We start from the raw sequence: 16,185 nt of genomic DNA, 5'->3' as shown, positions 1-16,185 counted from the left end.
TTTAATTGTACAGGTCGCAGAGTTTTGTTCGAAACGACTCGAGTATTAGGGGCAGCAAACACATTTAGAGTGGCTACTCTGTCACGAATGCAATGGAGAAGAGCATTATGTGTATCTGTTTACAGCACTGCAAAACTAATGAGCAAACTTTTTATTGTTGTAATAAAGAAGACTAAAGATGTTTTTATGTTTTGATTTTTGTTTGAATTTAAAGATATGAGATATAATGTGTTTATTAGTGAGTTTTAGAGGTGCCGGTAGACAGAGCAAGGCTAGCTGTTTCCCCCCTGGTATCAAACTATTGCTTAAAAGATTATAATTATAATGCAAGAAATGAATGATTGAATTTCAGCATCCAAAAACATGTCAATACTGTAGTTAATGAGCTAAGACGTGCCAAAAAAAACACACTGAATTCCATTAAAAAGAAAGAAAAACAAAATTACCGTAATGTTTTTGCATGGCAGCCCTTTATTAATGCAGCTATTGTATCTCTGCACAACACGCTGACACTTAATGCCCATTGTTTTCAGTGTCTTTGTTACCCATAATGGCCAGGAAGGCTTACAGTATGTGTGAGTCAGGTCCCTAGCTGTATCCCTCTCCATTGTGTCCCGCTCCTGCTGCAGATGACAATGATGGCCACTGTCCTTTGAGTGAAATACATCGCTGTCATAGCTTAAATTCTACATGCATCCAAACACACACGGTACAGCTGGCCTCAGCACAGCTTCTACTGTACGGTACAGAGGCCATTTTGAATTCGTGAATTATTTTGTTGTCTTTGGTACAAGAGGGAGAATGTGTCCGATTTCTTGCTGGGAGAGGAGGGAGGGAGAGTCTGTGATTTTCTTTTTTTGTGTGTGTGTGTGTGTGTGAAGGAGCATTGGAAAAAAAAAAAAAAGGAGGGAGCTTTCTTATTTAGTGAGTGAGAGAGGAGTGTACAGCTGATGTCTGGGAGCTGAAGAGTCAGAACAGCAGGACTCTCCTAGATCAAACAGGCTTCCTCTGCGGATAAGAAAGAGAGCCAGCCGGGGAGAGAGAAAAACACAGGCAGGGAAGGGATAAAGGAAAGCAAGAAGAGAGCTCTTTGTAGTCTTTCAAATTGTCAAACAATAAACAGCACTAATGACCACCTTGCTTGTCTCCTTTTAGCTCGTTTCTGTCTCCCGATGATCTGCGTGCGTGAGTCTACTGAGGCAAGTTTAGGACAGGTGTGCGCCACATGTCTCCCTCTGGTCTGCTATGACCTTAGACCTCTTCTGTTCCCTACCAGCCATAGACACTGTCTGGGGACCTGCTGACGACTCTCAAGCCTGCTGTCAAGAGGGAACGATCTATGTAGATGTATTTACCAAAGTCTGACAATTCCGCGTATGTGTGAATGCATGTTTATGATGCAGACGTTACGCTGCGTGTGAAAGTGCTCCCTCTTCGCGCCCTTCAACTCTGAGGCAGCATCAATAATTCAGCAACACATTGCAGAACACAGTGCTACACATAGCGATGCGTTTTCTCCCTTTCTCTCCCGCTAGATTCCTCTCAGTATTTATCTGCCTCCTGTTAGACTGTTTTTATGCCCCCATTTTGTTTCTCTTACCCCCTCCCCCAATCTGCTCATTCCTGCCCACTTTGTCTCTCTCTGCTCTCTGTCATGTTTCCATTACTGGAGCTGAGAACCTGTCAAACCTCTCACTCTTTCTCGCACTAGTTAGTGTCTATATTTTCTTTGCGCTTCCTCCCGTTTCCCCTACTCTTTTACTTCAGATTTTTTTTTTTTCCATATATAAAAGATTTCATTCCTGGTGTGTCCACTCCCTTTCTTCTCTCTCCTCTGTCCCTTTCTTTTAAAACCTCTTTGAGGCAGTTTTGAGGGGCCGGAGAGGAGGCCGTGGAGGGGAGCTAGGAGGAAAGGGTGTGGCCGCCCACACTGCAGCACTCTATTGTTTTGCACTGATTCCGACACGTCCTCTCTCTGACACATACACACAGAATAGGACACACACGCTGTGAAGAGTCATCGACCCTGTGTTCCACTCTCCACTCATTGGAGAGGCGTATTCTCTCGGTATCAGGGCTGTCCGTTACCGAGTACAGATAGCTTTGTTTTCTATCATGTGTCCAAGACTCACCAGACACCAGGCTCCTATGGTGTCAAAGGGCAGAAAGATTGAGAGTAGAAGACTTAACCACAGGGCCTGCCATAGGGCTGTCAGGAAGAGGACGTCAGACTTTTTAATCTGATAGTCCGATGCTTCCAGAAGTAGATATTTGTCTCATCCTTGACCCTCCTCCTCAGGGAGGTCAAAGCTCAGGGTTAGCTAGAGAGCAGCTACTCTCTATTCATCATCTTGGTCATGCACATTCCGATGAATCCTTGCTCGCTTGTCAATGAAGATTGAACACAGGCCTTCTGAGTTAACTGTGTCTACTTAATCATTTAAGCTGTGTTCAGACTGACAACAGCACTGCTTTAAATAAACACAAGGGGCTGTGTAGGTGTGAGCATGTTGTTGCAGGTACAGGTGAGAAGGTGAAATATAAACCAGGAAGTCCTGTTTTAATAATACTTCTATGAGTTTTAAGGCTTATGAGAAGCCAAAAAACACTTGCCAAGCAGGCTATTCTCCTTTTTTTGAAGGAAGATTTTACAGCGCTAGAAATGTATCATGGCAGCATTAATTTTCTTCTGTCACTTTGTGTAGGAGGTAAATGGAAGAACTGGCACAATACTACAGTGTATTTTAACTTGCCAACACAATGCATTACTGAATGACGTACTGGTCTGCGGCAAAAGTTGAGCCAGGCTCATCAACATTTGATGACTTTGCATTTCTTTGATGGAGCCCTCTGCGGTGGGGCCCCATAGCGCCAACATGGTCGCCTCATTGAATACGAAACATGACTGGTACTACCGGTTAAACTAGCACTCATTTGGTTCAGTAAATGGTATGTTAGTAGAGTCTGTCATAATGCGAGTCAGGCTGCAGCCAGGAGCATTGCCTATAGTTTGTTCTTAGCTGACTGTGGCGATCATCAGACTGTGAAGATGCCTGTTTTGACCCATGAGATGTTGATATTTGAGCTATAGGGACAGTCATGCGGGTGGTATGTAACGCTTGCAAAGTAGGCTGTTATGTGTGAGAATGCAAAACAATGGCGTGTATGTGTTTGTGTGTTTGACCGGCACAAAGGCTGTGTTTATTGTGTGTCAGGGTGTCCCCGGGCTGACCTCAGGTGAGCGTTCCTCGTCCTGCAGTGGTTCACAAACACATCCTCTGAGAATTCTGGATGAAGTAGTTTATTTTGATCAAGTCCCATATCTGACAAGAGTGTTGTTGTTCCAGTTTTAACTTTCCAAGCACTGGTAAGATTTGCTCAAGGCTTACTTCAGTATTCTGCATTGCGGAAAACATGCAGCCTGTAACACTAAACTATACAAGGACATAGAGAGTTATTTGGGCAGTGAGCTCAAACTGACCTCGATTCGCCCTGCTGCAGAGAGATTAATTTAGTGTCCCACTAAATGAAACCCACTAAATGAGCGTACACTAAATCACACACCTGCTTTACAGGAGGCTCTTGCTGATATGCTGGTATATGCCGGTGTAGGCAACAATCGGTGTCAGTTTCTTACTTCCAAATTCATACATTTGTGCAAAGAAATGCTCATATTAAAGCAACTGAAACTTGCTATCAGAAAGCAAAAACACAAGCCAAACCTCATGTCTGGTTTTGTACTTTTTACCGACATTTTACTGGCTTCATGCTGTCGCAGAATACCAAGCTGTAAAGTAGTGTGAAAAGTGTAACGATATCCTGTTTTTTTACACTGCAGGCCAGGTCTTTATGCAAGTTCCAGGCCCTGTGCTTTTCTTTTATTTCAGTGATGTCAGGCTGCTAAGCGAAGAGGTAATCTCTGATACAACCTCATGAAGTTTAATAGTGTGTGTCTATGCTGCAGCTCATCCTGTTAGAGGATTTAAAAAACACCGAGGTGCGCTAATTCTCAACCCTGCTTCACTCGGGCAGCTGCTCAGCCCAATTTAAACAATAGATTTTGGTCATATTATTCACTTTGGTACACCTATTATGCAGGGACGTATCATTTAATTTAAAAAAAAAATATATAAATAATTGGTTTGAAATGAGTTTGTCCAACTAGCATGCAGACACTGATGAGTGTAATCTGTTGTACTGTTACTGTTATTAAGCCTGCTGAAATGAAATGAGCTGTCTTATGCATTTTCTATAAGCTCATTTTCCTACTTTTCCTACTGTGACTTGAAGCCCAAAATATTCATTAAAGGGCTAAGCTCCAATGAAAAGAGTCAGGATAGAAAGCAGGCTTTAACCTAAGAGTGTGCTGAACTGAACAATGACCTGAGTTCTCTTTCATGCTTCCCCCCTTTTTTATACCAAGCATACATATTAATCTCATGTGGACTCCATTGCACCGAACGTGATGACCCATGATATCTCTGTGTCCCAAGTTGCAGCAGTTCAGACAGTGTGTCACTACTGTATATTAGTTGCTGTTATATACAGCTACACCTGTGACACTTCCTCTAGTAATTACTTTTGTCTGAGGATTACTGTGATCACATTATGTCCTGTTGAATGTGATCATCACAGCTTAAGACCCCTCTCAGTAGTAAAAATGAAGGACCCAGTCTTCGTGTTTGAAGGTGAATAAGAGAAAGCGACTTTAAACAGTAGCTGCAGTATTAAATTAACCGTAAACTAAACCAGTAGAGGTGTATGTATCTGCAGTCCGTAAAAAGTCTTTATTGCTGATTGGATAATGCAACCCACTTGATGCTGCATGCATCTCATTATGCCCTCACATGACAACAACAAAATCATCTAAAATTTATTGTACATTTTATTTATTACCTCTTAGTGAGTGTTTGTAAATTTGATAAAGCGTATGTGAAGAAATTCAATTCATGTAATTGTCCAACTTGGAAGTGAAAGTGTAAGTTTCACGCAGCACTTTTATTCTATTCTAGTGGAATGAAAGGGAAATTATAGTCAGGCCTTCTTGTCAATGATGGAAGTTTTTGTTGTTGACCAATAGAGCTCATAACATGCTCTAACTCAGCCAGTTAATGACTTTTTGCTTGGTGTTAAAGATGCCATCAGAAAGAAGACAAAGTGACAGCAAGAAAAACATTAGGCTTCTTTTCTCGCTCCTCTTGTTGGTTCACCTCAAGAGAGTATGGTTGTTTTGTAAAAGACAAAAAGGAACTAAATGTAAAAACAGCTGAAGAGTAAAGACCCAAAAGTGCTGCAGAGAGAGAGAGAGAGAGTAAAAGAAAGTGGAGCAGAAAGAGTTTTTTCCCAGTCGAGTCCCTTGTGTAGTTCAACAAATTTCTATTGCAGGGGTTTGTTGTGCTGAAGTGTTGCGTTGTCCTCCTCCCTGGGAGCCACTTCATGCAGCTTGGCCCACTTTCTCTCCCCCCTGCCCCCCCCCCCCCCCCCCCCCCCCCCCATGTCTCTGCAGCAGTCAGACAGATGCCTGGGTGGGTATGTGAGCGGGTGGGATTGCAAGCGAGGAAGAATTTAACTAGCAGGCTGAATGTGATCTTCACTGTGGAAAAAGTAAATGAGTAAACTGCATAGTAGCACTGAAATCATACTTATGGCTCTATTAGCTCTGCAGTTCTCAGTGATAGTATATACCGCAGCACTAAATTCTCCATGTGGCGGGGGTTAGATAGGGTGGGGCTGTGGATCTTGTTTGCTCATCTTAGCTGTACCCAGGCTTGGTATATCTCCGAGGGTTGTTGTGAGAGACTGTCGCCTGGTTGAAATGGTGGCCATATTTCATTGGCTAGCCTGTCACTGCTGGAAACCCTGGCTCTCTGAGCTGTGCCTGTGCAAGACTCATTACACAGCAAGGCCACTTCTCCATGGTGTGCAAACATGTGCACACATACACACATTAGCAGGCATGAGAATGAGTTATACCTCTGGAACAGCGGGTTAGTGGAGGCGGGGGGGGAGGAGGAGATTGCAGTTGCTGCATAGGCTGATCCTGATTCAGCTCTTTCTGCCTTCAGTGACGAAGGAATGACAGCCAAACACTGTACCTGTCTGGTTCTCACTTACTACACTCACTGTTACTCTAATTATGACCTGCAGCTTTTATCTCCAGCATAAGCTTAGCTTTATTGTACAACTTGTACTTTCCTAGCACACACAAGCAAGTTTTTACAGGTCAATACTGTAGGTATGTGTTTTTTGTGTGTGTCACCAACAGTCAAAACCTAAAGATATTGAACGTGCAGTGATGTGAAACACAGAAAAGATTGATTGATAAATCAACCCTAACCAAATAATCAATTATCAAAATTGTTTGTCGAGTCTCTGTTGTTGAACTAATTAATTGCCTAATAGTTTCAACAGTGATACAATTGTTCTCCAATTATCTTTTAATCTTCCTCAAGAAAGCGGTAGCAGCAGATGTTAAATGAGTTCATGCAAGATGAGACAGACAGTATGTCTGGATTCACAGGATTCAAAACACACAGGTACACACTTCTGGACACACGCTGACTATATTAAAGTCAGATACATCTGCATGTGCTTGGCACTCCTTTCACTGCATCACTATTTCTTGTGCGCATGCCCCATAAAAGTCTCTCCTCAGTCCTCTCCTCCCATGTCTGGGAAGAAGGTTGTACCTGATGACAGCGACAACATGACCTCGAGCTGGATGCGGTGATAGTATCTCATGTTATCGACTGCTGTTCTGGGTCTCATCCTTTGTCTGATGGAACATATTCCCCTGCTCCCCCCCCCCCCCCCCCCCCCCCCCCCCAGCCTCGCTGCCTTCCACTGGCACTCAGATAAGGATCGGCAGCCATCAGCAGATACAGCCTTTAACTCGCGCTGCCGCTGCCCGCCCCCTCCTCTCAACTCTCACTATACCCTCTATCTCCATCTCTACCGTTTTCCCTCGGCCATTTTCGGCGTGCCACTGATGTCTCTTGGAATGCAGTGATAAGGGTTTGCTGCATAAGGACACACATGCCAGTTCAGTTGTCACGTACACATGCATCTCTCTCCCACTGGGGAGAGAGACGTCTTTGTGGGTGTGTGTGTACAGTTTTCTGTGTGACTGAAGCTGTCCTGCACAACTATTAGATGATAAAGGGAGGCTATTACACACTGTGTTAGGCTTCAGACCGCTGACGCTTCCCCGGGGAAGTGGGCTTTAAATGCATGCACACACAGCCCTCAAGGTCCCCATGAATCATTGGTGCTGACCGATCTAATTCTGACAGCGGAGAGACAGAAAGATGAGGGGAAGAAAAATAGAGGGGATGACTGAGGGACTGTTTAATCTAGATGTAGGGAGTTACAAACCGTCATTCATTCGCTGGAATTATGACAAGTGTTAATAAAGATGTGAATGACCCTTTACCCACCAGATGATTTGTCTGCACATGAAAGAGGTTCACACCCATCCGTCGCTATTTGAAAGTAGTCCCATGTCTTGGATGATTCTCGTAATGCTTGATGCTTAGAGAGACTGCTGTCTAACACTGTTGAGGTTGGCTTAACTTACTACGCACACTGTCTGTCAGTCAGACAGACAGACACACACTCAGCAGGCTCCTTCCCATGCTTGTGTTGTGGATTAGTCAAATCCCCTGACTTGCTGCTAAGCTGATTAAGAGGGGTGTTATGCACTGGCCATTTGGAAACACTGGAAAGAGTGCATACACACACATATACATACACACAAACACAGTGGGACAGCTCAGATTAATATTGTCTCTCCTGCTGGTCCAGGATGGTATAATATGTGTGCACGTTTTTGTCTCTTACCTCTCCGTACTTTCTCAGACAGATGGCGTAGATCACTACACGGTCATGGTTTGCATCCGTACTGCGAACTGTGTGTGTGTGTGTGTGTGTGTGTGTGTGTGTGTGTATCAGAGAGAGAAAGAGAGAGAGAGAGAGAGAGAGAGAGAGAGGCACAGCAAATGAGATGGAGAGAGAGACAGAAATGAAGCCTGTTGGAACAGACTGAAGCCCAGATGGCTGTGTCCGGCAGAGACAGGAAATAGAGGTGACACCAGGTGGATGGTACCCTTGAGGGTGGAATACGCAGACACACACCACACACACACACACATTAGCCTAGAAGCCTGCAGTTTGGGAGGGGCTGTTTCAAATCATGCCGATGAATTGTAAAATAATGTGATCTCAATTTGTGCAGAAACAGTCAACTAATTGATTACTAAATACACTGAAAAACAATTTTGACTATTGGTTAGTTGTTTATGTGATCTAAGAGGGAAAATGTGAAACATTTTCTGGTTCCAGCTTCTCAAATGTGAGGATTTGCTACATTTCTCAGTTTTATATTGTCATAAATCTCTTTTTCCTCATAAACAATCCCTATTTTCCGGCATTTTATAGACTAAATGTTTCATTTATTGGTTGACACATAGTCGACAGATTGATTCATAATGAAAATAATCATTAGTCGTAGCCCTAATTTCATTTGAAGTCCTTGAATCCATCTACAGTCCCTGCATCTGTGTGAGACGCACCCCCTCCCCCTACACACACCCCATGAGTGCCTTTTCCAGACTGGGTTAGTAGAGCAGACTGAGGCTGTAAATGGGTGAGGAGCTAGTTAACTTTTGATAAGCGGCCTTTTTCATTATGCATAGGGAACCCCACCCCACCCCCAATCCCCAACCCTGCAAACCCTCTGCCACCATACGACAGGAATCAGAGCGTGTGATGTATTGTGTGTTGTATTAACTCTCATGTGTACGTCGCTTTGGATAAAAGCGTCTGCCAAATGAAACTGCAACAATGTGATGGCTGGAGAGGGTGTCAGGAGGGGTAAGTGTTTTACTTAGATTACATTCCTGGAAAGAGTGATGATATTTATACCAGAAGAGACGGTGATTTGGTAGAAAACTACACTCAGGCTGCAGGAATAGTTGAAACTACTTCTAGTTCTATTGTTGTTGATGTTTTCCACCAGTTGGTTGACATGGGAGACTGACCTCCTCCAGTAGCTTTGCAACCCCTGACCCCTGACCTGTGCTCCCAGCTCAACTAGTGCAAGGAACCCCAACGAGAGCCCACATGGGTCCGACTGTGGGCCACAGATGCATCAACACATTCACACACATCAACATTCTCACACACACACACTTCTCATCTTCCTCTCCCTTTCCTGTTGCTGTGCTCTTCCAGCTGCAGATAAAGCACCTCTCTAACTAGTAAAGGGTTAATGACTTCCTGATCTGGACGGAGAGGTGCAGAGTAGTGCGGAGGAATGTACCCCCACTGAGTACCCCACCCCCACAATAACTCCCCCTCTCCCTCCCTGTCACCTCCTTTTCTCTGTCTCCGCTCACCCGGCCTCCTCACTCTGTCCTCATTGCTATCATGAAGTGTCCAACATGGACAAGAAATAGTGATTCCCACACTTAGCTTATACTTTGGGGGGAGGGGAACAAGATTTATTAGTAGGCCCCAAAATATTTTAACATTTTTAGGAAGTCTGTCTCTTGAAATAGTTGGAACATTTCTGATTTGATGTCTAATCTCATTTCCTGAAACTCATATTGTGATCTTTTATATCTGTTTTCACAAACCATTTTGCATTTCCTTCATCGTCATTGGTTTAATTACTGCATGTGGAGTGTTTGTTTGTTTGTTTGCGTGTGTGTGTGTGTGTGTGTGTGTGTGTGTGTGTGTGTGAGAGACAACTGAAAGCTGAATGGTCAGAGGCTTGCTTCCTTGCCTGACTGAAAGCATCCCTTAGTACTCTGTTCTCCATTATTGTCTCGGGTCAAAAGTGAAACTTTTAAAGTACCAGAAAGACTAAATAACTTTCACTCCTCCTTTACTTATTTATGCCCAGCTGTAGCACAGAGGAGCCCTTATTTCTCTAAAACCCTCTGCTCTCTGCTCGTCTTTTTAGCTCTCCCCTCCTCTGCCACACAGAGCAGGTCTGCCGTGGTTTGGCTTTAGCCGGGTTTTCCATGTCTAAAAGTCACTAAGCTTGTTAAGTTGCCGTCTAAAGACGACACTGCTTTTCCTAAAGGTTTCAGGCTCTGGGTGAGAGAGGAAATGCCTATATAAGTTTTAGTGTGTGTCCGTGTGTGTGTTTGTTTTCAGAGGAAAGGTCCAGACCCAAGGAAAAGACATTGGCTGGAATATTTCCATTCCAGCAATAGTTTTCCCTCCAACACTTACTGTACTGTAATTCTATCTCTTCCTCTACTCCCCTCCTCACTCACTTGTGCATGCATGTGTGTGTGTGTGTGTATGTGTGTGTGTGTGTGTGTATGTGTGTGTGTGTATGTTGAAGCAGTGTTAGGCAGGCATGTCTGGAACTAATAGATTCCACCCTGCTGAAGAATCTTATTAGGAAATACTACCTGCAACCTGAGGCTTCAGACTACCGACCTATACAACTGCCTGAAAATCACGTCCCGTAGCCCCACCATCCATACACACACACACACACACACACACACTCTCCCCCTCTTCAACCTGCAAACCCCTGGCCCAGTTTCTCCTTTCCAGCCTCTCTCCCTCTGCTCTCTTTTCCTGCCTGGTTTCAGGTTTGGAGGGTTATATTGGTGAACTCCACAGCTGCCTGTTTTTCTTCAAGCCCTTTCATTTGGAGATATACACACACACTCACACACACCTCAGGCCAACCCCCCATCCTGCAGCACTCCGTCTTTACACACACACACACACACACACACACACACACACACACACACACACACACACACACACACAAACACGCTTCCTGTAGTTGTTTTAGTATGACCTTCCCCTCCCGTGTGCTCCCTGCTGGCAATGAACTGGTCCGACTGACTTCCTGTCTCTCTGTCCTCTCTTCCTGTGTGTACTGGGATGAATGGACATATTATTCAGAATGACGCAGTGCCCCCCCACCTCCTTTACTCACTCTTTACACTGCTCTCTGTTCTTTCTCCTTTTCTTTCTGCTTCTTTCATTCTTCTGAGGACAATAGTATGAGCTCACAGTGGTACAACTCAAAACCATTACCACCCTCTTCTGCTCCCCTCCCTCCTCTCTGCCGCTCTGTACTGCAGTATCAGCCCCTGGAGCAACAAAGACCAGGCCTTACTGCATAAACACATCATGTGCGCGTGCTCACACACACACACACAAATGAAATAAGAAGAATGGGTAATATTCTACCTCGCCACTAGCTAGATCTCCTGGTTGGGTGTCTTGGATTTCACGGAAGTAGTTAACTGGTGTATGTGTGTTCTTGTTTTCCCGCTGCTTTCACTGATTACCTGGCACAGGTTTTGGGCACTCACCCCAGCGCTGGCAGAGAGGCTTGGTTTTAAAGGATAATCCTGTTTTTTTTTTTTTTTTTAAACTTGGGTGTTAATTTGTAGCTGTGGCCATCATTTCAATCAGTTAAGATAACATTGTACAGAAGCATGAGTAGTCAGACAAAAAAACAAGTAAACAAGCCAACAGTTTACCCAGTCAGTTAAACCATTTATCGAGGAGGTAAAAGGTGAATGTGAGTGCGCCTGAAAGGTCATGTCATGGCACAAGAAAGCTGTTTTAAAGGCTTATTATTACAGACAGGAATGATGGTTGAAACTGTGAACACAAGACCCATGTTGCAAGAAACTGGAATTATCTTTTAAATGAACAGCCTTGTCATCCTTCACCCACTCCATCCAGCTAGTTCAAGCTTTTTCTCGAATATCCATCATGTCTACTTGTAAACAGTTGCCATGCGTGTACATGCATATACGTGTGTGTGTGTGTGTGTCTCTACCATCAAATCCAGTAATAGAGGAAGACAGATCTAGGGTGGGGCTTCCAAGACTGGGCTGGATAGCTGCCATCAAAACAGCTCAGAGTGACAGCTTGGACTTTCTGTGTCACATCACTATAAGAGTGTGTGTGTGTGTTGTGCCCATAGCCCAGGGTGTTCTCAGGTATAATGAGTACTCGCAGCAGTATGTGTGACTCCTGTATCTAGGCCAGCTCAGAAGAGCATCCAGGGCAACCATCACTTCTGTCAGCTACCAAAAAAACAGCCTGAAGCTGGTGCTGTATTTCCTGCAAAAACTAACTTTCACTACAAAAGGTTATTGCAGGAAAAACATGAGTTGTGGGCTTCACTTTATGCATTGGCAAAATGGGACTCAAGGATTATGTGACTGGTTTTGCTGTTTTTGGCTGTGGCATTATTTCCTTTTCCAGTTACATTTCCTTGTGATTATCTATCCACACGTTTTGAATGTGATGACTTGTCAGACTGGTTTGATTTGAGGCAGCTGCCTTCACCCTCAGCCCACTGCAAAAAAAAACCCCCAAAAAACCCCAGCAGGCATTGACCATGGTGGAAATGCCATTATAGTGTGGTTACTCTGTCTCAATCCATCAACTCTCTATTTTAGTCTTCCTTCCTCTGGGTCAGAATAAGCAAACTAATCAATAATGGATGATAGGGAGGAGCAGTTTTGGGTGAAATGGTTTGAGGGGAAAAAAAACATCTCAGATTACTGCCGTTTCATGCTCATTTGTAAACTCAGATATATGCAGGATACACGCCGGCATAATATCACCCCCCTCACCTACACTGATGCATGCAAAACAAACAGGTGGCTGCTATGAATGGGTAGTGAGCTGCGATAAAAACGAAGTTCTTGAAAAAGTAAAGGACATTAGTATCAACATCAACAGTGATCCGTGCAACATGCAGTCACTGTCAGTTGTCTGTGGATATTGAATTATAGCCAGAAATAGAGTTTAATGACACATACTGTATGTGCACATGTATGTATCTAGTTATACTGTATGTAGTTTTACACCAAGGATGTACCATTACACTAAATAAAGCCTATAGGCACGTAGGTTTTACTTGAAAGCTGGATTTGTCAGCTTGATCAGTTTCTTTCCATGTGAAGTATGGCAGATGTTGTTACGAGTGACCATGGTGATTTTAGTGTACTGTGACATCACGTGCATGCCCTCTATATGTAGATAAGTACAGGGACATGCTCCAAAGATTAGCAACCATCTCCTATTGCCAATAGTTTTATGTTTGATTGTGGTGTTGGTGGAACTGGTGAAAAATGTGAGGCCAGTGCAGACAGAGCCAGACAGCCCCTCAGCACTACAGACAGAGAAAGTGGAGGAGGAGGAGGAGGAGGAGGAGGAAGGGAAAAGAGAATGGAGAGCATCAGTAAAGTAGAATCCCAGAGCCTGATTACAAGACCTGCTCTCATCTGCCTGGAAAATGTGACTGGGCTGTCTGGAGGGGGGGGGGGGGGGGGTTTGGAGGCGTCACATTCCAGTTCACATCCCACTTCTCACTGGCTCACTGGATGATGACCATTACAGAGGGACGAGACTGAGAGGAAGACCTACATCGATCTTTTCTGACAGTTTCTCTCCTCTTTGCTGTACCAAGCTCCCTGTCTCTCAGCTAACACTCCTCTCCTGTTGGCGATAACAGCGTCTAGATGGACAAAGATTAAAAGACTTAATTTTTTTTTTTAGAAATCCTTCCATGAAATCCAGTTTAGCAGCCAATATCAACAGGGTATGGTGTGAAGAGCTCAAGGTTAGCTTTGGTTGAGTCACACAGCCATATATTTTGTAAATGGAGCGTGCTGTCAGAATCACTCTTCATCCTAATGTGACTGTTAGGGGCCCGAGAGGGGTTTCGGGGCTTAGGGCACAGCTTCTCTATTAGATTAATTTTACCCCCATTAAACCTGCTTTCTAAACACAGAGGTCACATGGGACAGCTGTCACCTCTTCTGCTCTGTGTATCCTACACCCCTCAAGCCATTTCCACACTGATCACCTTATGCCTTCTATCACCATCTTGGGAGCGCTTGTTTTCAGTTGAGGTGTTTGTGCATGTGGTGTGTGTGTGTTGCCGTCTCAGGCCGGCTAATTATAAGGCCGCCATCTCGGGGGTTTCGTGCCGCAGCCTTGAGAGGCAGGAAACTGAGTCATTTGACAGCGCTGTGCAATGAGCAAATTATACACAAACACGTGTACACACACACATACATATACACACAGACCACGAGACAATAACACATGTTGTCAAAGCAAATATCCACAACAGGTCATTAGCTCAGACACAGACTGTGTGTATGCATTTATTTGTTGCGTATGTGTGTGTGTTTTGTGCCATAGCGTCACAACGCCAAAAACTCCTCCGCTCTGGCCTTTTAATCAGCGAAGAATGACTGTGAGAGGGACACTGGCTTCGGCTAGTAGCACCATGTTTAGGTCTGTGTTTATGGCAGAGGGAGAGAGAGAGAGAAGTGGGAGACGAGGGGGAGGAGCGGGGTGGTCACAGACACATTTAGATATCCCACTTCTCTTTGTCGTAATGAGAAACTGCACCCTCAGCTGTAAAACACAAAGGCAGCATCAACAGTCGCTGTCGGCTCGACAGACAACTGACTCTCTGCCAGCCCGTGTGTGTGTTTTAATAAGTGTATGTGTGTGAGGGTAGTCTATACTGCACTGAAGCCAGGATGGAGGCCAAAACCATCCGCTTCCTCTACAGCCAGCGTTGTAAAGGTAGGACAGCTGTGGTACACCAGCCTAAAACAGAGCCACGATGCAGCTGCACAGGTTACAGATCGGAGAATCGTGTGTTTGTGTTGTTAACTCTTTAAAAGGATGTATGTGTGGCGTACTCAGCATTGGCAGGCAGCTATGAGAGCATAGCATTAATCTGTCAGCTGTCAGCACTGATCCAGCTTATCATCGTCGTGTGTGTGTGTGTGTCCTTGGTGTGTGTGTGTATGTACGTGTGAGTGCGTGCGTGTGGACTCTTTGTGTGTCCTCCTCTATAACTGCAGTGGGCAAGACTCTCCAGTGGACTTTTTGTAGCCAGTGATTGAATATGGTTACTGAGTGTGTCTGTACTGAGTGCACTCTATTAATTTGAGGCCAGACTGGAGAGCAGCATGGAGGAGGGAGAGGGGAAGGAGGCAGGAGGAAAATGAAAAGTGATAAGCTGGGATAAATGGCTGCCTCTGGAGATCTCTGTGTGTGGAAGAGGATAGATGATTGTGCATATACATGCACACATGCATAAAAATGTGGTAATGTACATACATGGTGGGAGGGGAATGGATTCCAGCCAATACTCCAGGCTGATGTGTTACAGCTCTGCCAGGTGTTTTCACTGGAGCTTAAGACGTTAATATCTTACACATTGTTGTGGCACGTATCTTAATAATAGCACTGCATCTTCAACTGTAATGTATGCAGCTTACATCCTAGTTGTATGGATAATTGGATGTAGCTAGAATTTTTTTACAGGAAAGAGGCCTTTGATTTTAGAAGTGCAGGGGAACAAACATTCTGCGTAAGACGTCCTCTGTGGCTTCAGTGTGTCTAACACCTGGATTGTGGTTGCCATGATTAAGTTAAACTCATCTCTATCTCTCTGTCACTCTTCCTTCCACCCCCGCAGAGATCCGCGCCCAGCTGGTGGAGCAGCTCAAGTGTCTGGACCAGCAGTGTGAACTGAGGGTGCAGCTGCTTCAGGACTTGCAGGACTTCTTCAGAAAGAAGGCAGAGATTGAGATGGACTACAGCCGCAACCTGGAGAAGCTGGCAGAGAGGTTCCTCACCAAGACACGCAGCACTAAGGACCATCTACTCAAGTATGTCACAAGCACTCATAGTTCACTACCACACTGTGCTGTAACAACTGATGTCGTTGTGCACAATCTTATCAGTTTTGCCAAAGACAGCAAATATTTTTTAATTTTTCCAAGTAAGATGTAAATATGCAGAAGCACACTTTCTTTATTTAGCTGTCTAAATAGCATAGAACCTTTTGGTTGCTGGTGACTTCCTTCCTGGGAAAAGAGAAGTAGAGGCAGGCAAAGAAAATGAAACACAAGGATGGCTGAAAGGGGTAGTGAGGTCATGTTGGTATGTTCCAGTCTGTAAAGTACTGACCTACATTTAAGCATATCTCAAAGACTTCACATCTCACTTACTGCTTCTCAGTTTGATCTAATGAAACAGCTCGATCCAATTATATATCTTGTACATTTCATTAACATGCTCATTCTGTTACCCTTGAGGTCATATGAGACTGTGTGTGTAACTTCAAATTTAGCCAGAAATGGCCAGGTGGGG

The 16,185-nt window shown here is 44.4% G+C and overlaps 1 protein-coding gene across 4 annotated transcripts in view; it reads left to right on the top strand.

Annotated features, from left to right (window-relative positions):
* The window catches only part of srgap2 (SLIT-ROBO Rho GTPase activating protein 2), a 53,704-nt gene that overhangs the window by 15,031 nt on the left and 22,488 nt on the right, over window positions 1-16,185 (top strand). For 3 of the 4 annotated variants that reach the window (XM_067587725.1, XM_067587726.1, XM_067587724.1), the window contains one exon: window positions 15,509-15,701. In XM_067587725.1, the coding sequence (XP_067443826.1) occupies window positions 15,509-15,701 (193 nt within the window). Of the gene's footprint in view, window positions 1-14,450; window positions 14,605-15,508; window positions 15,702-16,185 lie in introns of those variants that run through there. The other variant, XM_067587727.1, reaches the window with a different exon arrangement.

The sequence above is a fragment of the Thunnus thynnus genome, chromosome 4 (genome assembly GCF_963924715.1).
Source record: "Thunnus thynnus chromosome 4, fThuThy2.1, whole genome shotgun sequence".
Taxonomy (NCBI): domain Eukaryota; kingdom Metazoa; phylum Chordata; class Actinopteri; order Scombriformes; family Scombridae; genus Thunnus; species Thunnus thynnus.
The sequence above is the reverse complement of the archived record's forward strand: the minus strand, read 5'-3'. Positions and strand labels throughout refer to the sequence as shown.